Source organism: Prionailurus bengalensis, chromosome A2 (genome assembly GCF_016509475.1).
Source record: "Prionailurus bengalensis isolate Pbe53 chromosome A2, Fcat_Pben_1.1_paternal_pri, whole genome shotgun sequence".
Classification (NCBI taxonomy): domain Eukaryota; kingdom Metazoa; phylum Chordata; class Mammalia; order Carnivora; family Felidae; genus Prionailurus; species Prionailurus bengalensis.
In genome coordinates this window covers 42,534,185-42,558,675 of record NC_057348.1, presented here as the reverse complement: position 1 = coordinate 42,558,675, position 24,491 = coordinate 42,534,185, and the positions used below count along the sequence as shown (strand labels likewise).

General features: G+C 38.8%; 1 protein-coding gene across 9 annotated transcripts in view; it reads right to left on the bottom strand.

Annotated features, from left to right (window-relative positions):
* CHL1 (cell adhesion molecule L1 like) overlaps positions 1-24,491 on the bottom strand; it is a 201,240-nt gene that overhangs the window by 20,251 nt on the left and 156,498 nt on the right. For all 9 annotated transcript variants that reach the window (XM_043587948.1, XM_043587953.1, XM_043587956.1 and 6 more), the window contains 8 exons: positions 21,993-22,124; positions 16,287-16,427; positions 15,848-15,959; positions 13,735-13,901; positions 10,560-10,725; positions 7,186-7,310; positions 2,010-2,111; positions 1,369-1,566 (listed from right to left, as the gene is read on the bottom strand). In XM_043587948.1, coding sequence (XP_043443883.1) covers positions 1,369-1,566; positions 2,010-2,111; positions 7,186-7,310; positions 10,560-10,725; positions 13,735-13,901; positions 15,848-15,959; positions 16,287-16,427; positions 21,993-22,124 — 1,143 coding nt within the window. The remainder of the gene's footprint in view (positions 1-1,368; positions 1,567-2,009; positions 2,112-7,185; positions 7,311-10,559; positions 10,726-13,734; positions 13,902-15,847; positions 15,960-16,286; positions 16,428-21,992; positions 22,125-24,491) is intronic.

Here is a 24,491-nt window from a genome sequence, read left to right as displayed (position 1 = left end):
TTAAACCTGCTCTTTAAATTTTTCAACTTGCTTTTTTAAAATTCTTAAACCTACTTTAAAAAAATTATTTGATAGAGAGAGAGAGAGAATCTTAATCAGATTAAGATTAAGAGAATCTTAATCTCCATGCTCAGCACAGAGCCTGATACGGGCCTCAATACCATGACCCTCAAAGCATGACCTGAGTTGAAATCAACAGTCGGATGCTCAACTGACTGAGCCACCCAGGTATCCCCAAATGTTAAACCTACTTTTTAAATATACATTTTAATTTTAAACCTTTCATTTTCCTATTAGAATTACTGTTAGTAATGTGTGCTGTGAATATTTCCATCTTAACAGACAAACACCATGTCTTAATTTCAACAGCCCAGTGTTAGGGACAACAAATAGGAAAGAGCAGGTAATGTGACCATGAAATATATTCAGATGATTCTATTTCATAAGAAAGGGCTAAGTGTAGTTTTAGTGCCAAATCACTTAAATCACACACGTATGTGTGATTCAGTTACTATCTCTTCTTGCTTACACTTAAATCACACACGTATGTGTGATTCAGTTACTATCTCTTCTTGCTTTTCCTCAATCCAAAAAGGAAGTTATACCCTCGCGTATTTATTTTGCCCAGGGGAAAAAATAATAATGTCACTGTTAATGACCACTCAAGCAGTCCTAGATATTTTCAAGTGTTGGGGCACCTGGGTGGCTCAGGCGGTTAAGTGTCTGACTTTGGGTCAGGTCATGATTTCATGGTTCGTGGGATCTAGCCCTACATCAGGCTCTCTGCTGTCACCTCAGAGCCCACTTTGGATCCTCTGTTCCCCTTTCTCTTTGCTCCTCACCCACTTGTGCTCATGCTCTCTCCCTCTCTTTCTCTCTCTCCCTCAAAAATAAACATTAGAAGAAAATGTTAACAAGGTGACTACAATGAATCAACTGTTTTATTTCAGAAAATTTAAATAAAAAGGAATATAAAGGGAGAAAGCTGATTTTCTATATACTGAAATTCAGTTTATAACATACTTGATACCTGATTTTAACAAGATACTTACCTATCACAGATAATTCAAAGTAATGTTTGCTCATATACCTCCTTGTAATTTCCTGCTCTCTATCAAACATGCATATACTACTTTTTAATATGATGTACTTTGGATATTTGTGTGCTGTTAGTTCACAGAACTTTTCAAGCTGTCTGTTAGGAGAAATCTAAAACCCTACACCATAGTATCAATTTGTTGTTTCATATATTGAAAGATGGGACAAAACTAAAATATTTTGAAACTGATGATATTTTGAAATATTTTATTTTGAAATATTCAAAATATTTTCAAAATATTTCAAAACCTGACGTGAGAACTCACATACCTGCTGGAGGTGTTTCATGATGATCTGATGGCTGGCTAGGTTGGCTTCTCCCTACTTCATTCACGGCTATGACCCTGAACTGATATCTCACATATGGAGCCAAAGATAATATGACTGTTGTTTCTTTTCCTTGGACTCTAGTCAGTTCCTCCCATCTTCCAGGTTCTTCCTTGTTTCCTTCAAATTCAACAATGTATTCTGGCAGTAGAAGCATAAGAAAAAGTAAAAATTAGAATGGAGTTAGTATGTTTAAGTTATAATAACACTTACATACAATATAAAAAGTCTGAAAGGATGGGGAGCCTAGGTGGCTCAGTCTGTTGAGCACCTGACTCTTGATTCGAGCTCATATCATGATTTCACAGTTCGTGGGTTCCAGCCCTGGGTTGGACCCTACACTGACAGTGAGAACCCTGCTTGGGATTCTCTCTCTCCCTCTCTCTGCCCCTCCTCAGTTTGTGCACGTGCATGCTCTCTCTCTCTCTCTCTCAAAATAAATAAGTAAATAAACATAAAAAAGTTTGAAAAAATATTTTAAGAAGGATAATCTAGAACTGTGGTAAAAAAAAAAAAATGGCCTTGATATTAACTGTGACTCAGGAGCTTCAGGAACATAGTTACCCCAACATAGTATTCCCTACCACTAATACGGCTATTGTGATCATTTCCAGCGTCCCATGTCAGCCGAACACTCCTGTTCTGTCTTTCAGACAAGTGTAGGTTTTCTGGTGGATCCGGAACATCTAATTAACAATAAAAAAAAATTAAGGTAAGGAGAGTGCAGATCGTGGCTTTGTCCACTCAATTTTCTCCCTGAGGCACATTGCCAGCCCTCTTTCTTTCTCTCCAGGCCCGGGTCTCCACACCCAATTGTCCACATCTCAGCAGCCCTTCCAGTTCTGCTTCAAATGCAGCTTCCTGCACATATATTCCCTACCATAAACACTCTCTCCCTTCCCTCTGATGCCAGTTCTCAAAGGGCATCCTTGACCATGATCATAAACATTCTTTTAGAAGTAGATATTAACAATGAGGATTTGTTTCTGGGCCCTGTCTCTCTGGCTTACTGACGGAGCTGGGCCCAGGAATCTTCATTTCTAAGCAGTTGCCCTGCATTCCCATTATGTGCAATTTTGAGAAACATGATCTATCTCAAGAGGATCAGTATCTTCCTGCTCATATGTTTATTTATGTACCTGATTCATTTCCTGAATATGACAGATCTTCAAGAGTTATAGGGACTGCATTTTATTAATATTTCATCACCCTCAGTGCTTTGCATATAAATGTTTTGTGACTAAATGAGTAAGTGAAAAGTATAATATCACTTCAATCATGCATGCAATTACCACATTCGAGCAATAAAATTAGGTCCTATGACTATAGGAAAATAAGATAAAGAACATGAACTCAGGCTTTCTTTTTTGTATGCTCTGGATTTTAATTGTAATTTCTAACAATAAATTCTCAGTATATAACAGCAACTTTTATACTCTCTTGGCCTAGAGTTCTGAAAAAGAGTAGGAAGTCTGTTTTTATTGGAAGAGAAAAATCTGGCACCAATAAATATGTCACAGACTAGAAAATTGAGTAGGTGATGATTTTTTTTTAATTTAAAAATTTTTAATTTTAAAATGTATCTAAATTCCAGTTAGTTAACATACAGTGTAATATTAGGTGTATTACTTAGTGATTCAACACTTCCATACATCACCCAGTGCTCATCACAACAAGTGCACTCCTTAGTCCCCTCACCTTTTCACCTGTCCCCCTGCCCACCCCCCTTCTGGTAACCATCAGTTTGCCCTCTATAGGTAAAAGTCTGTTTCTTGGTTTTTCCTCTCTCTCTTTTTTTCCTCTTTGCTTATTTTTTTGTTTCTTAAATTCCATATACGAGTGAAATCCTGTATTTGTCTTTCTCTGACTGATTTTGCTTAACTGAATACTCTGGCTCCACCTATGTCATTCCAAATGGCAAGATTTCATTCTTTTTTATTGCTGATAATATTCCAGTGTGTGTGTGTGTATGTGTGTGTGTACATCCTCTTTATCCATTCATCACACACCACATCCTCTTTATCCATTCATCAATCAATGGACACTTGGGCTTTTTCTGTAATCTATTATAGGTAATACTGCTATAAACACTGGAGTGCATGTATCCCTTTGAATGAGTATTTTTGTATTTGGGGGGTAAATACATAGTAGTGCAATTGCTGGATTGTAGGGTAGTTCTATTTTTAGCCTTTTAAGGACTCTCCATACTATTTTCCGCAATGGCTGTACCAGTTTGCATTCTCACCAATAGTGTAAGAGGGTTCCCCTTTTACCACATCCTCACCAACACCTGTTGTGTCTTGTGTATTAATTTTAGCCTTTCCAACAGGTGTGAGGGGATATCTTATTGTAGTTTTGATTTGCATTTTCTGAGGGTGAGTGATGTTGAGCATCTTTTCATGTGTCTATTGGCCATCTGGATGTCTTCTTTGGGAAAATGTCTATTCAAGTCTTCATCCCATTTTTCATTGGATTATTCATTTTTTGGGGTGTTGAGTTTTATAAGTTCTTTATAGGTTTTGGATACTAAGAGTAGGTGATGACTTTGAGTGTTACAGTCCATGGAAATGTTTATCAAAATAAAGGAAGAGTGAAACAAAACAAAAAACCAAACTTATCCCTAATGGTCTTTACTTCTGAAATTTGATTTCAATTCTCTCGTACCCAGGGACATTTGTCTTTTCTCAGTGGAGACAATTAAGTAATATCTCTTAGGACCTTCCCATGGGCTCCTTATTCCCCAAGTGGGAGGCATCATCTATGCCCCTGTGAGTATTTACCAATTTCTGGAAATTTACACTGGCAAAAAAACCATTGTTTTTTTATTCAAAAGAGACTATTTTATTTTAAAAATGCAGTCAGTGACTGTGCAAACTTCAGGGCCTTAAATAAGAAATTATTTCCTCAACAGGTTTCAGATCTGTGAGCTCAGAGAATTTACATTTCTCTTCAACACTTCCTAAGAGCTCACTCATTTTTCAACTTACCTAAAGCAACCAATACAGACTGTAGCATCTGACATTAAAATCTGCTCTTTCCAAGAAGCATATGGAATTAGAATTGATGGAGTGCAGTTGATACTTAAAAGATTGATATAGTTAAAGGACAGTTAGATCAAGGACAGCTACTTCTGATTGCAACAGGTCAAGCATATCTTTTCAAAAATTATTTTCTGGGGAAAAGAAGTTTCTCTAAACTACATAGGGATCTATTTGTTACCATCAGTTAGTGAGATATGCTTCTTTACACCAGGGACTGGCTTCAAATATTAGAAGGTAACCTCCAAGAAGTGGTTAAGAAAGTGCAATCTTGTCATAGAATATTTTTTAAATGAATTTATTTTTATTCTGAGAAAATTGGTTAAAAACTTCATATGTAAGTATTACATGTGATCACAGCAACTCTATTTAAAATTATCAAAATCTAATGGTTTTGGAAGATAGTAGCCTAATCACATGACTCATATATTAAATTTTATAAGGAGCTTTGGACAGCATGCAGCAAGTGGTATGGTGTCCCAATCCCTTAGCTGGCTCCATTGCTTAAGATACTTAGGGAAAAAGTCCAGGGATTCTGAAACTTTCTCCTACACTTGCAGTGCCTGAGACAAACTCTACTTTACCTGAAGCTCAACTATTTTATCTGATGACTCACTAGTGGATTAACTACTAGAGGGTTGGGCCTTTCTGTGTGCAAACCCCTGAAGTAGCTAAATTCCTATGACCAAACATCTCACCTAAAGGTACAATTCTACTGAACCAAGTCCATACCCTTTACCACTTGGGAACTTGTGTGTATGTGTGTGTGTGTGCACGTGTGTGTGTGTGTGCGTGTGTGTGTGTATGTGTCTGTAGAACCAGTCTGATGACCCTTTGTTTCACTTAAACATGATGGTCATTTATTTCCCTTGAAATATATATTTGCTTCTCTTGAAGAGATCTAGCATATTTAGTCATTTTTCACATCCTACCTCCAAATACACTGAATTATTTCCTCTCATCCTGGACACTCTATTAGCAATCTACCTGTGGATCCCAGCAACCAGAGAGCTAAAGATACAAATCCTGTTACTAATAATGATTAATCTAGTAATAGTTTATAATACTAATAATGAATAATGATTAATGATTAATCTAGTAATGTAATAAAGGAGTTAGGCAAAATCAAACACTTTAAAGGAATATCAGCAAACTGGAAGAAAGACTAAATGGTTCCCACAGGGGGAAAAAATTATAACAGAAAACTATTTTTAAAAAAGGTTTCTAGGGGCGCCTGGGTGGCGCAGTCGGTCAAGCGTCCGACTTCAGCCAGGTCACGATCTCGCGGTCCGTGAGTTCGAGCCCCGCGTCAGGCTCTGGGCTGATGGCTCAGAGCCTGGAGCCTGTTTCCGATTCTGTGTCTCCCTCTCTCTCTCTGCCCCTCCCCCGTTCATGCTCTGTCTCTCTGTCCCAAAAATAAATAAACGTTGAAAAAAAAATTTAAAAAAAAAAAAGGTCTCTATCAGTCAGGGTCCCAGCAGAAATGCAATAGTTCACACAATTTGGATAGTGCCAAGAGTTTTTTTTAAAAAAAAACTCTTTCAAAAGATGTAGGCAGAATGTATGGAGTGAGGGGTGGAGGGAGCAGTTAATAGAATTTCATCAGAGAGGATTTTGTGGAGAGAGCCTCCCTGGGAAGAATCAATGACAATGAACACAGTCAGCCTGCAGGGAGGGAATATGGAGAATAAATACACCCACCCTTGTCTGTTGCCAGGGCTTCCCATTGGTTGAAACAAATGGAAGTTTGAGGGTAAGTGGTTCGCTGATGTTATCCATATAAGTCAGCTTTCCCTATCAGATAGCTTATGGGGAGTGAGTCTGGCAAGGAAACTGGAAGAGAGATGGTCTAAGAGATGGTTCAAGAGCTAAAGGTGGTCTAAGAAATGCACCAGAATGTTCTAAGAGCTTTAACCATGGGTAACCGGAGGAGTAATTGTGTTGATTAACTAGTGAAGTATATACATTCTTTTCTAATTAGCATTATCATTAAAAAAAATCAAAGGCGGGGCGCCTGGGTGGCGCAGTCGGTTGAGCGTCCGACTTCAGCCAGGTCACACTCTCGTGGTTCGTGAGTTCGGGCCCGCGTCGGGCTCTGGGCTGATGGCTCAGAGCCTGGAGCCTGCTTCCGATTCTGTGTCTCCCTCTCTCTCTGCCCCTCCCCCGTTCATGCTGTCTCTCTCTGTCTTAAAAATAAATAAACGTTGAAAAAAAAAATTAAAAAAAAAAAATCAAAGGCATTCCTCTGTAGAACTCTTGAAGTTCCTCCACACACTTCCCAGAACCCTGAGAACTTAGCCCCTGTCTTTGGTTTAGGGCATGACCACTGTGCCACCACCATGGGACTCCCAGCCTGATCCGTCCACAAAACCCATCTCCATTCCTCAGCTGTATTTTCTCTGCATGCTAGGAAAGGGTAGCTCAAATGCCCTGACAACTCAAGCGTGCTTCAGTTTTCTTTCTGCTGATAGCATCGCCAACCTCCCACTGCTACTGGAAACATTACCATGCAGGGAAAAGAAATTAAGCATTAATTAATTTCTTTAAAGCCAGAAGAGGAGAAAGCATTTGAAAGTGGAGTTACTATTTAAATGAAAAATTCAAACTAACAGTATATGTACAGGGGCTCAAGTAATTGTTGATTTAATGGTCTAAGAACAATGGAATTCAATTCGTAACAAGAAAGAAATGAACAGACATTTCCCATTAGTAGCGTACTTACCGAGAATGGTTACGTGAGTTACATCAGCAACACTGTCCAGGGCAGTTTGAGCTGAACAAGAGTAAATGCCTTGGTCCTCTGAGGTGACATTAGATATGGTCAAATTAGGTCCATCGATAATTATCCTACCAGTAAAAATAAATGAATATATGATGAGGATGAAAACAACAGAAACAGCAGAAATATATATTCAAAAATATATATTCCCTATAAAAATATTCAAGGAAGAGTTAAAAAACACACACACACACACACCTTCACATAATGCAAATTTTATTAGAGAGTGCCACAGGTAAAACTGGGGACATGGGGTTACTGAAGCATGCACAACTGTCTACACAGCCATGAAAGGGATCCGTTTGTTTTGTTTTAATTATCAACTCCAACCATCTGTGATGCATGGAGCAGTGACACAACTGTGTTGCCTGGTGTTTCTGAAGACTGTATTATTCATTATAATAGCTAAGATACATCTGAATAATTCTTAAGGTTTGTGAAGGGAATCACCTACATAGGATCAACTGGGGGCTTCTTCCAAAGGGACATTCCTGAATCACCCCCCAGATCTACAGAGTCAGAGTGTCTGACACAGAGACTGACAATCTGTTTTTGACAAGATTGCCTTTCTCCACCCGTCCACTCCCCTAGCACACTGCACATCCAATAGATCAGATAACAATTAAACCATGAAATTTATTTGAACAGTAGAGGGCAGACTAGCACTTCTTTTTGCAAATCATTTGCACCGAGCTTTTTATCATTCGCCCTATTTTGCCAATTTGTAATCCGGTTTACTACATGGAAATTTCCTTACTATAAATTACACTTTTTACCCTATACCTATGTACTGTCAACTTAACTATTTAAGCACTTTTAGAAAAATTAAGTTCCACTAAATATCAATTATATTTAAAGACTTTTGCTATTTAGTTGAGATAAATAATGTGTTTGCAGAGAAGGAGTGAAACTCAAACAAATGACGTTTCTTTTGTATTTTTGAAAGAAAGAGGGCACAAGTGAGCGAGGGGCAGAAAGAGAGAGGGAGAGAGAGAGAAGAGGGGCTCACCAGAAGCAGGGTTTGTGCTCACCCAAAGAGGGGTAATTGACGTTTCTGATGTAAAACTCATTTAACCTCTTTCTAGATAAAAGTCTCAGGCCCCTCGCCTACCAGTAAGGAGAAGGTGTCCCAGCAGAAAGTGAGAGACAGAAGCTTCCTAACGGTTCCCTTGAAATTTAACCGAGACCTGTGATCTCTGCTCCCTGCTACATGTCCATACGTGCTCCTGGCCCCAGCCAACCTCAACAGCAAGAGTTACTCCCAGCCTTCTCCACTCCAGTGATCTCTTCTAAGAAATTCTAGCTGAGGTTACTGTTGCTCACCCATGCCCTAGGGAAAATGGGCAGAATATCTGTGTCACTGGCTTAGTTTGCTAAGACAGCCAGAGGTTCATTTGAGTGTCAGCCTCAGCATCCTGCAGAACCTATTAAACTCGGCCATACAGAGGATGGCTGGAGTTTCTGGGATCAGGGCCTAAATATGCAGGTCACATCACCCTCAAGGCACGAGTCTCTGACTCCCTTCATCACTGAAGCCTGGAGGTTATATGGAAGACACCAGGTAACTAGGCAGCAGTGACAAAAGAGGGAGAATATGGGGAGATCTGAGCAGCTGACAGATTGACTAAGACCCAACCTAAGGGTGAAGATCTCTGTTGCAATATGTAGTCTTTTAGGTCAATAATTAATTTCCTCTTGTTTCAGCGACAACAGTTCCAATACATACGCTCCTTTCCACAAATTCATATATACAGGAAGGATGAGATGGAATAAATTAAGTACCTAGCTGAGACCAATGCCTCTGCATAGCGGTGGTGTAAGCACAAACACACACACACACCAATAGGGGCCAAGCATGTCAGAGAAATGAGATAAACCAAATGTCTGGAGAAATTAGTACAAATCATGATCACTAAATTGGACTGAGTATTTTCTAAGTGCTTGGAATGTTAACTCATAATAACCCTGTGGAGGTATCTTAGAATGTAAAGTTAAGGCACAGTGAAGTTAGGGAGCCTGTCTAAAGTCATAGACACAATAAGTGAACGAGATGAGATTTAAATCCAGGCTGCTGGACTCCAGAGTGCACGCTCTTACTCACCACACTGCCGCAGTCTCTTCAAAGGAATGCACAAACTATCTTCAGGTTTACTTTTTCAGAATCATGAATAACAACACAAAACTGCAGGGGAGGTTTGACTAAGGATGGTCTATTTTTAACCCCTACTAGTCACAATGCAAAAGGCAGGAGAGCTAACCTCTACATGCTTTTGAAAGATAGCACAGGCATTCAGTAAATGCTGAGTCTTTTCTCTCTTTGATGGACTCTGATATTGTCCGATGCTATTCAATATTGTCTGATGCTATCCAGCATCTATTCACACTTCCTTCTACAGTCTCTCTTCTATATATTTTTTTTCTGTATTCTCTACACAGAGATTAGGAGGCTTAGAAGCATGGCTGTCTGTACATTCTAACTGGAAGGACTGTAGGTATTATTTAGGTCCTGCCAATGAGATAGACTCATCTGAGTTTGGGATGTAAAAGGGTGATGGGGAGTGCCTCCTCTGGGTCCCTGTGAGCAGACAGCGACTCTGGAAGACCCAAGAGCTGGCATTGGTTGATGTCACTGCCAGCACCAGTGGCATGAGGTGGCTGTAAAGAGCAGCATTTTTCAGACCTCTGGCTTACAGCTGCAGTTCTATGTGACAAAGAACCCAAAAGTTTAGTAAGCAGCTTCCGTTAGGCCCATCTCTCCCAGTCTTCCCAGTGGTTTGGTAAGCATGCACACTCATGCAGTACCTCTGTCTCACACATCTGGAACGGACTCTATTTCATGCACTAACAGCAAGGTACACATTCTGTTAAAAGTCAGTAGCAAAAAGAAGATAACTATGTGAGAGAAAACCCAAACAGTGCACTGTATTACCTTTCAAACGCTGCCCTGATGCCAAGACTTTGGGGCCCCCAGGTGGCTCAGCCAGCTAAGTGTCCAGCTTGGGCTCAGGTCATGATCTCACGTGTGTGAGTTCGAGAGAGCATCAGGCTCTGCGGTCAGCGCAAAGTCTGCTTCAGGTCCTCTGTCTCCCTTTATCTGCCCCTCCCTTTCTCTCTGCCCCTTCCCCACCCTCATGAGCACATGCTCTCTCTCTCAAAAATAAATATTAAAAATAAATACATAAATACTGCCTTGAAGACTGAAATGAATTAATCAGTTTTTATATTTTAATTCAGCGTGAATACTTTTACAACTATTTGTTTTTCAAGTGCTAGGTGTTAATCCCAAATATGATGACACAGCATAAGACTGTACCTACCTGCCATCCTCTGTGGCATTAATTTCAAAGCCTTCTCCATTTTTACTCCAGGACAACTTCAAACTATGTTTTAAATATGGGTCACATTTGCTCTCACAATGTAATTCAAGTGTATGCAATTTGGGGACACGAGGATTCTTAGGAGAAACTTGAAGTTTTGTAGCATCTGTTTTTACCGAACAAAGAGACTCGTTAGAACCATAAATCACAGCTTACTTCGTAATCAAGTGCCTGCAATTTAATCAACCAAAATTGTCAACGTAATAGTCATATCTTCATGCAATGTTTTTTTGCACTGTAATTTCTTAACATCATATTTCACTACTATTTTCTTTCCATCAGGCCCAAACATCTGAGAAATTAGAGTGGAAGTACTAATTAATATCTTAGAAATTCCCCGTACGACTTCTTGGGCCAAAGAGTAAGAAGAGTGTGACAAAATAAATGTCTCTAGATGCTGAAAAAATGTGATTTCTCCTTCTAGTCCTTTTGGTCATATGATCAAAGCACTGTAAGGGGAAAAAAGGCAATGAGTTGATTTTCTATTAATGTGTTTATTAATAATTCAGAAACCAGAGGTATGGTAAAGCCATACATGGGTGATCTATCAACATAAAGGTGGGAAATGAGAACATAAGCCCTGTGAAGAAGGGGTTGTGTCTGTTTTGTTACAGGAAGTTTCCCCATAGCTCAAAAGGGACCCTGTACACAGTAGGCATTCAACACATATTTGTTGAATTTCTTGTTGAATGAGGTATGGTGAGTGATTTAGAGTATTAGTGGTATTAATAATATGAAGCTCAAAAATGTAGCTACAAAATTAAATATATCAAATAAATTAAATTCAAATCAAATAAATTAAAAAGAATCATATTTGGATGTCTTAAAAACATTTGCTCATTATGACTGTTTCAAAACATATGATCCCAGGGGTGCCTGGGTGGTTTAGTTGGTTATATGTCTGACTCTTGATTTTGGCTCAGTTCATGATCTCACCATGGTGAGATCAAACCCCAGTTGGGCTCAGCACTGGGCGTGGAGCCTGCTTAGGATTCTCCCTCTCCCTCTTCCCCCACTTGTACTATCTCTCTTTCTGTCAAAAAAAAGAAAAATAAAAAAGAAAGAAAGAAAGAAAGAAAGAAAGAAAGAAAGAAAGAAAGAGAAACAAAGAAAGAAAGACAATCTACTCAGTTAAAAAATATGTACATATGATTCTTACCCTTAGAGGCCATATTAAAGGTTCTTTACCCTGCTGTGGCATTTGGTGACTTTCTCAGAGGCCAAATCTCATGAGTTGACCCCCAATTCCACAATTACATTTTAACATTTGCTATCTACATGATACTCCATGAGCTGATTAGAAATTGAAAGTGATAAAACAATTTGATTATTTGGTATCCGAGGCATGAAACTTGAAGATACTATTTAATTGAATTTAATTATAAGTGAATTATTAAACATCTATTCCTATTTTTAAATTTAAAGTCAGAAATCCACTTAATAATAACAGATACTACTTCATAAGCATTTATTCTATTTACGAGGACTCTGCAATAAAGTTCACAGTCATGCAACACTTTATAATTATAATAAGTCTATAAATATAAATATTTTCACCTTATAGGGAACATAAGGCTAAAATGAAATTAAGTAACACCAAAGTTTACTAACTGGTAAGGGCTTTAAGCTGCAATTTGAACCTCAATTTGGCAGAGACCAAAGCTCTTGCTTTCAATCACTATGCTATATAGCCTCTTACTCAATTCAACTCTTGACATTTTTTATATGCAAAATTGTGTTCTTATATTTCATTGACAAAATTGCTATATATTCCTTACATATAGAGTGGATATTTAGAGCAGACAAAAAGTTCATGGCCTTGTCCATCCCTTTGTCAATTAGCAGTTCTGAGGTCCACTTTGCATCAAGTGCTGTGTTGGGCAAGAAGAATGTGAAGGTCCATTTGGATTCGAGGCTTCCCTCTCCTTGACTTTGAATCTGGCTGAGTTGTTAAACTCTGATATAGGCTGGTTTTATAAAGTCTAAAAAAAATCACCTTCACTGACTTCACAAGGGCATTTTGAGAATTGTATATGACACTTAAATATGGGGGAAGACATTACAGTTAAGCAGACATAGTAGGGGTATATTTACATGCTTTAAAAATATAATCCGCAAGGTTGGCGTGTTGGATAACTTAGGGTGCAAAAAGAAACAGATACTGTAAAAGAATATAAGACAGAAGAAAAACAAGGAAGGAAGGGTATGTGTGAGAAGAGAGACAGAGAATTATAAACACATCAGTAAAGACAGACAATTGAACAAATATACCCTGTTCTCTAAGCAGCAGTAGTGATAGGCCATGATGATGATGTACCACAAGAAACAGATCCTCCCTACAATCACTGTAGGATCTTCCTATTATGTTTTCCTGAAAAGAATTTTCTGAGCAATTTTAAAATCAAAATGTCAGTGAAACCCATGACTTTGTTTTGAAGAGAGAATAAACACAAAGCTGTTCATGAGGTTTTGTCAAACCGTTCTGATTCTATCATGCCCCAGTCTTTATGAAGCTGAAGTTTGATGAGTTCATGAAACTTTTAGCTCAAAGTGTTGATTGCCGATGACATTATGTTGAGTTGGTTATTGAAATAAAATAGTTACAGAAATACCCCCAAATAGGGCATTTTAAAATCTTGCTGGTCATCCCCCAAACACTTAGGTCCCTTTTAAAATTATAAAAAGAGGGGCGCCTGGGTGGCTCAGTCGGTTAAGCGGCCGACTTTGGCTCAGGTCACCATCTCACAGTCCGTGAGTTCAAGCCCCACGTTGGGCTCTGTGCTGACAGCTCAGAGCCTGGAGCCCGTTTCACATTCTGTGTCTCCCTCTCTCTGCCCCTCCCCTGTTCATGCTCTGTGTCTCTCTGTCTCAAAAATAAATAAACATTAAAAAATAAAATAAAATAAAATAAAATAATAAAAAGAGGTGAACACGTCATCAATATTTCCTATAATTTTAGTGATGGTCTTTCAGATGAAACATAATCTGGGAGTTTCGAAATACAGTCTAAAAATTTTAATACGCACTCAAATTTATATCATATTGTCTCATTTGGGAAAAGGACAAACTGAACCTATGTGAGAATTCATGCAAAGTAAAAACAAGATAAAAGTACTTCTAATATCCAAATTGGCTGTCACAGCAGTTTTTCCTTTAGCATTTTCCACCCAACAAGAGTATGAGCCAGCATCGTCTTCTGTGGTTTTGTTGATCTGCAATGTGCCATTTTCATGGATATGGTACCGTCTACCTTCAAGGGGTTTCGCTTCATCCACCTTCTGCCTATGAATATAGAAAGCATAAATCATTTTAGATGTGACAGTATTATATACTCTTTTTTGAAACTGGTTGCTGATGTCATTTAAGCTTAGCCCTTCCAGGAGCTCAGAAGACCTTATGTTCCATCGGGGTTTATATTTTCCCCCAAATGGGTCCTATCCTAGGTGTATATCATACCTGTCCAAACAGCCAAATAGGCTAGAGGAAATCCTGGACCATGTTCTAGGCTTCTGTTGTATTCCTGATAGCTATGAGGACTGTTTTGCATCTGTCCTCACAGCTTAATAAATATTTTCTGGTTTATTGATGGTGAACTCTTTAGTTAATGATTGCTTCAGGGTACTAAATGGGAAAGCTAGTAATTGAAAGAGATAATGAACCTTCTGAACCTCCTGCCGTCTGGGGGAAACATTGGTCATTCAGAAATATTACAGGCCAGGAAGTAGTTCCTGTCCTGTGGGCATGGATTACATTTACCCTTATCAACCCAGAGCCATTTTCTCCTCCATTCATCCATTTTCTAAGCATTTGCTGCCAAAACTTGATTTATCCAGTGCATTTCAACATAAGACGCTGCTGGAGCAAAACAAACAAACAAACAAAAAAAAATCAAAGCATAAACTCTGGCTGCTGTTCACACAGGACTTTCTAGAGCTGAGACTAGGGTAAAGCCAGTGAGGCACAGAAGCAAAATGTAAGTGTGGCCAAAAAAACTCAGCACTCAAGATGAATCACATTTTAATGAACTATTTTTAAAAATAAAAATAATGCAAAAAATCCATTTTTTAAATCTTTTTTTTAAGTTTATTAATTTATTTAGAGAGGGAAGGTGGGGAGAGGGACAGACAGTAGAGGGAAAGAGAGAGAGAATCCCAAGCAAGCTACACACTGATGCGGGGCTTGATCTCACAAACCACGAAATCGTGACCTGAGCCAAAATCGAAAATCAGACGCTTAAATGACTGAGTCACCCAGGTGCCCCAAAATACCCAATTTTTAAAGAAAGATCTGATCCTGCACTTTAATGACCCTGCCTCCCCATCTACCCTCTAGTCTTGGCCTTGTAGAGCAATGGCAGACTTATTTAAGAACAGTTTATCCAAGCTTTTCTGGTGAAGTAACAAATATGTCAGATTCACACAGGTGTTTGGACTGTCACACCAATCAATACATTGAAATTAAATTCAAAATACACATTGGAAAAGTTTTAAGGGTATGTGTTTGGAATCAAATTCAGGCTTGGATAATTATTTAGAAAATACCCAAAACAACCACAAAAAAGTACAGTCAATTCTGGACAACATGGGTTTGAACTATGTGGGTCTACTTACACATGGATTTTCTTTCAGTAACTATATTGGACAAATTTTTGGAAATACACAACAGTTACAAAAAACTCACAAACTATGTAGCCTAGAAATATGGAAAAAACAGTTAAGAAAAAGTTGGCTATTATTGTAAGTATACAGTATGTAATACATATAACATACAAAATGTGTGTTAATCAACTGTTTATGTTATGGGTGAGGCTTCCAGTCAACAGTAGGCTTTTAGTAGTTGAGTTTTGGGGGAGACAAAAGTTATATACAGAGTTTCAGTCACATGGGGGATCAACCTGTAACCTCCACAATGGGCAAGGATCAGCTGTAATATATGACTTTTGATGTACCCAAAATGAAAACCAAGTCTATCTATATAAAATTGCCTCAGTAATCACTTCAATTCTTTGCTTTCCTTTGTAAGCAGAAATGGCTCTCCCTAATCTCCCCATGTGAGAAAATCCTACACATCTGGTCAATGATTCCAGGAGAGGTAAGTAATTAAGTTTGCTATCTTATTTCTCAGAGGCATTGGCTACATGGAACAACAGCACGTCAAATGATGGATGAAGACACAATGAATGAAATCTACCACTGACATTCTCTTAAGAAAACCCTGTACCAGCTTACCAGGACACTATGGCCTCGGGTGAAGCAAAGTACTCGCAGTGTAAGAAAGCACTGTACCCAACCACCGTAGCATAGTTTTCTTCATCTTCAGTTTGTATCAGTGGACGAACATCTATTTGAAAATAACATAAATACAGTTGTGAACGTTCATTAAGAAATAGTGTGCACAAATTCAAATTTTCTACATCCTAGTCACATTAATAAAAATGGGAGACAACTGAATAACACAGTATAAGGTTTTGAGTTAGAAAAATATCCAAATTCAATACGTTTTTGAAAGTTTAATTTTAGTAGGATGGCTAATGCCCACACGCTAGATTAAAGGTACTTTGATGTTTCTCCCCATGTTTTATATGTTGAGAATTCAGTCCACTTGTGTGTATGACCTTGAACATCTTCCTTTAGAAAGTAAACAGTCTGCTCCCAGACTGTTACTTACCTACAACATCAATATTGGCATTGGCAAGGATAGTTCCATGGACATTTGAGGCTTCGCACTGGTACACAGCAGTATGATTCGGTTGTAGGTTGGTAAAACTGATTTCCGTGGGGGAGACAACATCACCAGCAAATGGATTTTCTGCAAGAGATTAAAGAATGTCAGTATGATAAAAAATGTGATATAAAATATTTATACGCCAATTATTAAATGTGTCACACAGTATTTATATTTTAAGGCGAGTTTAGGGTGAATAATAGTTCACTGAAGCCAATTTTTAGAATTTCTTACCATCAACCATGTTTTTTTTCCCCTGACCCTTCTCCAATTTCAATCTTCCTTCAAATTAATATTTATTGCTAAAATATTTGTTGATCTCAAGCTCATTGCCTCTCCATATCCATACCCATAAATAAAATTTCAGATTTTCCATTTGTCGTTCAAGTCCCACTATAACTAGACCTTACTCACTCTTGTAAATTTAGGTCCTAATACTGCCCTGCACAAATCACATGAATCAACACAGAGTGATCTCCCCAACCCACCAACATTGGCTCCTCTGTTCCCCCTTTGACACTTTTATTCCTCTATTTGACTTCTCTGACCTTGTGCAATTTTCTGGCATGTACTGTTCATTTCAGTTGTCTTGCTTTGCTATTCAACCACTTTGGCTACACAACTTATATATTTCCTTTTCACAGTAAGACTAAAACCTTCTTGGGATCAGGGGCTAGATTTTCTACTTTTTGGCAATAAATGCTACCTCAATCCTGATCCAGGCATAATTCTGGAAATACCTTTGGGAGTTAAGAACATCTAACATTTCTAGTAGATTTACAAACGGCCAAAGAACTCTGTTGGAAGTGGCACATGCATTGTCTCGTTAACTCTGCTCAGAACCTGCGGGGTCAGCACTAATATGGCCACTGTGGAAGAAGGGACTGGAATCTGGACAAGAGAATGCCACCTCCTACAGCATTTGGCCACATGCCAGATCTCATTGCTCCACTAAGACACTACAAACAAGCAGTGTAAAGGAAACATATTACCTAGGAATGTCAAGTGAGGGACACAGACGTTAAAATTTTTTACTTTAAATGACATGACAAGATTACCCATAAACCTAATTTTTTTTTCTTATTGTGTCTCTATTATATAAAATAGTGACTATACTAAGTTTTGGTTTGTAGAAAATGTTGAGTATTGTTTATTGAAATAGAAGACTTTCCTTATACATTTTTTCCTGATAGTCAGAAATGAATATATTTTTACACTTGACTATGACTCCACATAAGCAGGACTCTGACTGTGCATTATGCACTGTGTTCTCAGTGCCTGAAAAGCAGCTATCACAGAGGAGGCACTCGGGAAATATTTCCTGAAATGACTGAAAGCCATTTATGTTGGGTGGCATTTTATTCCTAGAAGGTCCCTGTGGTAGGCAGAATTGTAGCCCCCAACAGATACCCACATTCTAATCTCTATCAGTAAAAAAATATTTAACCTTACATGGTGAAGCGACTTTGCAGAGGTAATTAAGGTTAAGGACCTTGAGATGGAGGGATTATCCCAGATTATCCAAGTGGGGCCAATGTAATTACAAGGCTCCTTAAAATCAGAGAGCCTTCCCTGGCCATGGCCAGACAAATGGAGATGCCTATCAAAGAGTGGTCAGATATGCAACGACGCTGACTTTGAAAATGGAGAGTAATGTGCCAAGGAATGTGGGCTCTCTCTAGGAGCTGGAAAAGACAAGGAAAGGGATTCTCTCCTAGTTCCTCCAGAAAGGAACACACCATGGCTGACAACTTTATTTCAGCCTAGTGAGGCTTAGTTGGACTTCTAACCTGCGGAATTGTAAACTAATACAAGTATACTATTTTAAGTCACTAAATTAGTGATAATTTGTAGAGCAACAGTAGAAAATCGATACAATCCTGCAGAGTCGTTTCCCTCTTGAGAACAGTCACAAAGAGGAGCTCTCTGAAGTTCTTCAAGGCTGCAAAGGACTGAGTCTCTGAACCGATTCCGCATTCCTATACCTGATGCCCAGCTCTACAACTGTCAGAGCTAAGCCCATCACTCTCTTTAGATTCCTTATACCATCTTCCCATGGGTAAACCCTGAATCAAACACAGCCTTACAAAAGGAAGAAATGAAACCAGAGCCTCAGGTTTGAGATGAGTAACAGCTGAGCATGGCTTCGTGCCATCCTCTGGGATAGGTACCAGAAGCTGCAGCGTGCTGCTGCATACAGGCCAAGGCTAGCAGGAGCTCCCAGGATTCAAGAAAGCCAGTTCTCTATCAGTATCAAGCAAAACACACTAGGTGTGCCATAAGTTGTCTTTGGTCAGCTCAGTGAGCGATAATGCAATACACTGGGAGCAACTTCAGCTCTGAGACTTAATCATTTCTGGGTTCCACGTTTAGCTCTAATTTTACTGGGGTTGGGGCACCTGGGTGGCTCAGTTGGTTAAGTGTCTGACTTCGGCTCAGGTCATGAACTTGCTTTTGTGAGTTAGAGCCCCATGTTGGGCTCTGCACTAACTAACAGCTCAGAGCCTGGAGCCTGCTTCGGATTCTGTGCCTCCCTCTCTCTCTCTGCCTCTCCCCCACTCATGCTCGCTTGCTCTCTCAAAAACAAATAAAAACATTAAAAATTTTTTAAAAACCTATAAATTTACTGGGGTTGTGTCCTCAATTAAGTAATATGACCTCCTTGAGCCTCAGTTGCCACATGTGCAAACGAGAGAATTAAAAAAATATATATCTTCTGCAGGGCTTATTAGGAGGCTCACGAATATTGGATGCAAAGCATTTGAAAAAGGTTAAGCCTGTTATCAATAAAAGTAATCACTTTTTTAATGATTATTTATTTATTTTGAGAGAGACAGCAGGAGTGGGGATGGGACAGAAAGAGAGGGGAATCCAGAGAGAATCCCAAGCAGGCTCCAGGCTGCCAGCACAGAGCCTGACACAGGGCTTGAACTCAGAAAACTGTGATATCATGACCTGAGCCAAACCAAGAGTCTGACACATAACCAACTGAGCCACTCAGGCACTCCAAGAGTAATCATTTTTGTGTAATTTTGAAATACTACATATAAAGGATATGGAATTGCTAGAATTATAAGCTCAGAGAGACTTCAGATCATTCAGTTATCCCACTGTTACCAAGCATCCCAACCAATGAATGGCTATAACCCATTTGCAGGGGAGCAAGGAGAGCTATGGTCGACAGCTGTGGAAGGAACGCTGAGCTTGAACTCCAAGGATGTGGCTTTGTTTTCTATCCCTGCCATTATTCAGCTGTGCTGTCTTGTCTAAGTTTATTTTCAGCCTTGATCTCCTCATCCGTGAACAAACCTATTGACTCTTCTTTGGGAATACATCCAGAACCTAACCATTACCACTATCAACCTAGCCCTAGGTTCCAGTGTCTTCCAGGCAGCTTCTAGCTGGAGTAGTCGTACAGCTGATTTTCAATTCAGAGACAGAAAAGCCCTTTGTTAATAGATTAGATCATGTCATTCTTCTGCTCAAAATCCTCAAAGTGCTGCCCATATTATTTACACTAGAATTCCAAGTCCCCAGGTGAGCTTTCCCCTTTATGTATGACGTGGCCCCTGCATCTGCCGATTGATCTTGCGTCTGAACACTGCCCACTCGCTCAGCTCCAGCCACATTGGACTCCTGGCTTCCCATCAACACTCCAAACATACCTGAGGGTCTTTGCCCTCACTGACCTCTCGACACTGGAAGCTTTCCCACACATGGATGCCCCCTAAATTCTTTCAGTTCTTCTTTTTTCAGGTAAATTACCACGGAGGCTTCCTAGTATTATCTTAAAATAAAAGAGCCACTCTCGGTCCTGAACTTGTATTACACCCATCCCTTAGTCAGCTATTTTTTATTTATCACACCACAACACAGATTTATGTGCTTATGTGTCTATTAATTGACTCTCCCCGCTAGAATGTCAGGTCCACAGGAATAGGGACTGTTCATTTTATTCACTGCTACCGTCCCAGCAATAAGGCTGGTCAGTTCTGGCACAAAGAAGGAGTTCAATAAAAATTACTGAATGAACGAATTGATCTGTTAAATATGAATAATCGTACCTCAATTAAAAATGTTCATTTGGGGATTCAAAGCAATATATGAATGTCCTTCATAAACAGCCAAGTGCCATTCAGATATATAATTTTATGATTTTATGTTCCAGAGAATCTGCATTCCTTATTTTAGCATCCTTAACATTCTTTATAAACAAAAATTGATCTCATTTCCCTCTGATCTTTCATTTGTTAGACTGCTCTCTAAAGAGATGAGGGAAAAAAAAATCTCAAATTTGAGGATTTCAATAAAGAGGCTAAGGTTTCCTGAGTGTGTGGTATGTAACAACAATAAAAGTAAATAATACTTTAGGAATGTCCCTGTCATGAGCATTTTCTGCATGGTCTTTCCTTTAATCCACATAACAATCCATGAGTTGGTACAATTTTCGTGCCCATTTTACTGATGAGGAAGCAGATTTTAAGAGTGTCAGTCATAGGCCCAATCACACAACTAGTAAATGGTAGAGCCTAGATGCAAACACAGGCATTCTGGCCCCAGAGTTTATAAACTATCATAATGTTGCACAGATAAACGACTATCCTAGGTGGTTGACCACAATGACCTCTTTCCATCACAACCAACTATCATTAGCTCTGTTGTGCTGTGAAAAAACGACAACAACAACAACAAAACTAAACCTTTGGGACGTTCAGTAAACAACTCAAGATCATATACCTGGGAAGGTGCACAGCCTAGATGGGACCCCAGGTCTCTGAACCACCAGATGTCTACACTTGGTATGAACGGTCCAGGACAAAAGAAACTTATGAAAGCCATATATATATGTCTCAATAATAGAAATGCTCAAGATTAAACTAGTCAGTTGACAAATAAGATTTGTTCTGTCCTATTTTGACAAAGACATTCAAAAAGATAAGAGCTCTAGGTTCAAACTGAGGATTTTTGGACTTCTCAGAGTTCTTTGCTGGAACATGATAGAGTAGGGAGAATCAGGCTTCAGCCCTTGTGCATCCCTGCCTTTCTATGCCCAGCCCATTTGGGATGGCTGAGAGCTGACTAGACAGGGATTTTTCTGATCTTGGGTACAAATGGAGCTCAGTCAAGAACATGCAGGGAGCCAGGGGTAGGGGGCATGTTTACAGTTCTCTTTGGCCTGTGAAATTCTCAAATAATGACAGCAGGCATGACCAAAGGATGGCCAGACCAGGTCCTTGTGAAGAGCAGAACCCAAGGCCGGGGTCACTGTTGCTTGGGTCTAAGGGCAATTCTGACTTTCAACTCATGTTCTCAACCACTAGGTCACTGCACCAATTTCTTCTCAGGGAAAAGCAAAGGAATGGGCTTTTCTCCTTTTTCTCAATCAGCTGCTTTATCTTTTAACCTAATTTTTATATAGAGTTAATATAATGACCCAACAAGTACAAATGTTATTTATCCCTTCTCCATAAATCTAAGCATAAATCAAAGTGCTGGGAAAGATTCAACTTTGAAGTTCCTGGCTGGATCTGTCTAGATGGTCCAGCCACTTCCCAACTCCCATCTTACACATAACCAGGGTGTCTGCCTATCAACCATCCGAGCACACCCTTGCCTTCAGCACTGCATCACAATTGGTGTTTCACTTACTGTCAATCGGGGAGCCATTGACTCTCCACTTGAGTGTGGGCTCAGGCTCTCCTTCTGCCTCACATAACAAGATACCGCTGCTCCCAGTGCTATACACACCACTCTGAGGTTTCTTTGTCCAGCGAGGAGGCTCTGGAATAAAGTGAAGACATCATAAGTGACTTTAACCATGTCAGGAGGTCCGAAAATTTTAATGCCTGTGTTTCTATAATGTGCCAGCAGATGGCAGCCACAATAGTGTTTCACACTAGCTCTTTCTTGTAAATGTTCCGTCAGGCAAGGTGGACACTGTTTTAGTTATAGGGTGTGTGCATGCGTGCATGCATGGTGTGTGTGCGTAATCTAATTTGGACTCTTAGCATGCATAATAAAATTAACATGTATACAATCACTTTGTTCAGCATCACAAGTATCTACCTCATTAACAGAAAGTGAAGGAGGGATAAGCAGATGGTTAAGTTTATTTAGTGCTGGCTGCGGCTTATTTTCAAGCTGCAGCAAGGCGTCTAAAAAGGCTGATATTCGATAAATGTATCTGGAGAATTTTTAAATGAAATTGAAATGTCCAGCATTTATTTTAAATATTTCTTAATGACGTTGTATCATTTGTATACCCATACCGATATCTAATTATCTATCTTAGAAGTGTGGAAACATTATTTTCCTAGAGATTATTTTTTGTAAGACAGGGAGAAGAAAGCCTAAAAGCAGCATTTAGCTTTTTGTCCTGAAAACAATGGAGGAAAAATGTATTTAAATTACTTGCATCTTGGCATGTTCTATTGCTCCAGTATTATAATTCTAAGTGGTGTTTCAGTACAGAATGAGACATTTGTCTTTAGTGCAAATATTACTGCCATATCTTGTCACCTTAAGTATATTACTATGTCAGGAGTGAATAAAAGATTTAGATTAAAGTGTGGATGGTTTGGATAATTTGATTCCAGAGAAAATTGCACAACACCTGCAGGTAGTAATTTCCATCAAGTGTTGCTTGGTTATTTCCCGCAAGACATTCTTGGATTTCCATTTTTAGTCAAAAAGGAAACTCTTTTAAAGATACATATATGTGAAATGAAAAAATAAGTCATGTAAACTGCTTTTTTTTTGTGTAAGTAAAGGGGAAACAAAAGGATTGTGTCAAAAGAAAATGCCTATAAATTCACCAAGAAAATAAAAAATATGCAAATAACAGTGCAAGTTCAACTCTGAGAAAGGGACGTGCCCTAGAAATTATTCCATATGGTGTGGACTTAGTTACTAAATCTTATATTAAATATGTGTATTCATCACCTATAATCTGTAAATATTTAGTCGTTTAGGTTAAAATGCAATAGTCCAAATTATAAACTGGACATGATTCTCTGAGGTGTATGTATATGTACATTTTTATGTTATTGTTATTTTTTTGTCTTTTCACATTACCACAATAAAATCACACATTTGAGTTAGAGGGAAAAAATTCCACGAACATGAAAATTTCCATGCTTACAACAGTAAACTAATATTGCTTTCAGAGCAAAAACTAAATGTAAAAACATAAATCATAGGGATATAATATACAGCATGTTGACTGTAGTCAATAATACTGTTTGCATATTTGAAAGTTGCTAAGAGAGTCATCTTAAAAGTTCTCATGAAAAGAAAAAAAAATTGTTACTGTGTGGCCATAGATGTTAACTAGACTTAACCTGGTGATCATTTTGCAATACATACAAATACCGAATCATTATGTTGTACACCTGAAATTAATGTTATCAGTGATATCTCAATAAAAATAATAAAATAAAGAAGATTATGTAATGATGACATTTCTCTAAATACCCATGCATAATAAAATACGGATTTTATCTCTACTCTCACCCTACAAATTTCATTAACCCCTGGTATCCATATTAAGCTTAAGTTATCAGCCTATCTGATTCTACCTCCTTGCAGACCAAGGACTGAGCTTGAGAGATACCATCTAACTCGCTTAGAGTCACCAACAAAAGAAATCCTCACTCTGTGTTCTGGCCACTTCATGGATCTGTGAACCTGTAAACTGAGTAGCACTGGGACTCCAAGGAAAATGTGATGTTATTTCTAGTTAATTACTATTTTACTAACTCAGACCACTGATAGGAACGAAGTCCAAATTGCTTTACTAACTTTCACTTTGTGCTCCCAAATCCAAGTTCCTCCAACATCTATCCACTGGAGGGTGATACCAAGGCGTTTTATATATTCACTAGAAATCATTGCTAAGCTTTAGCTCTTTTGAATAAGCTTTTTAAGTGCTCGGGTATTTGTTTTATGTTTCTCAGATAAATACAGAGCCATGGAGGAACCTTACCCTTTCTTGTGTCTCCTCTGCTTGGCACAAGGAGAACAGACACATGTGGAATAATTACAAGTTGAAGTGAAAGGATTGATCCCCAAAGACTCTAGTGAAAAAGGCATAGGGAGGAAAGAAGGAATGTTGGATAGGAGGGAATCACTGACTTCCAGTAATTCAGT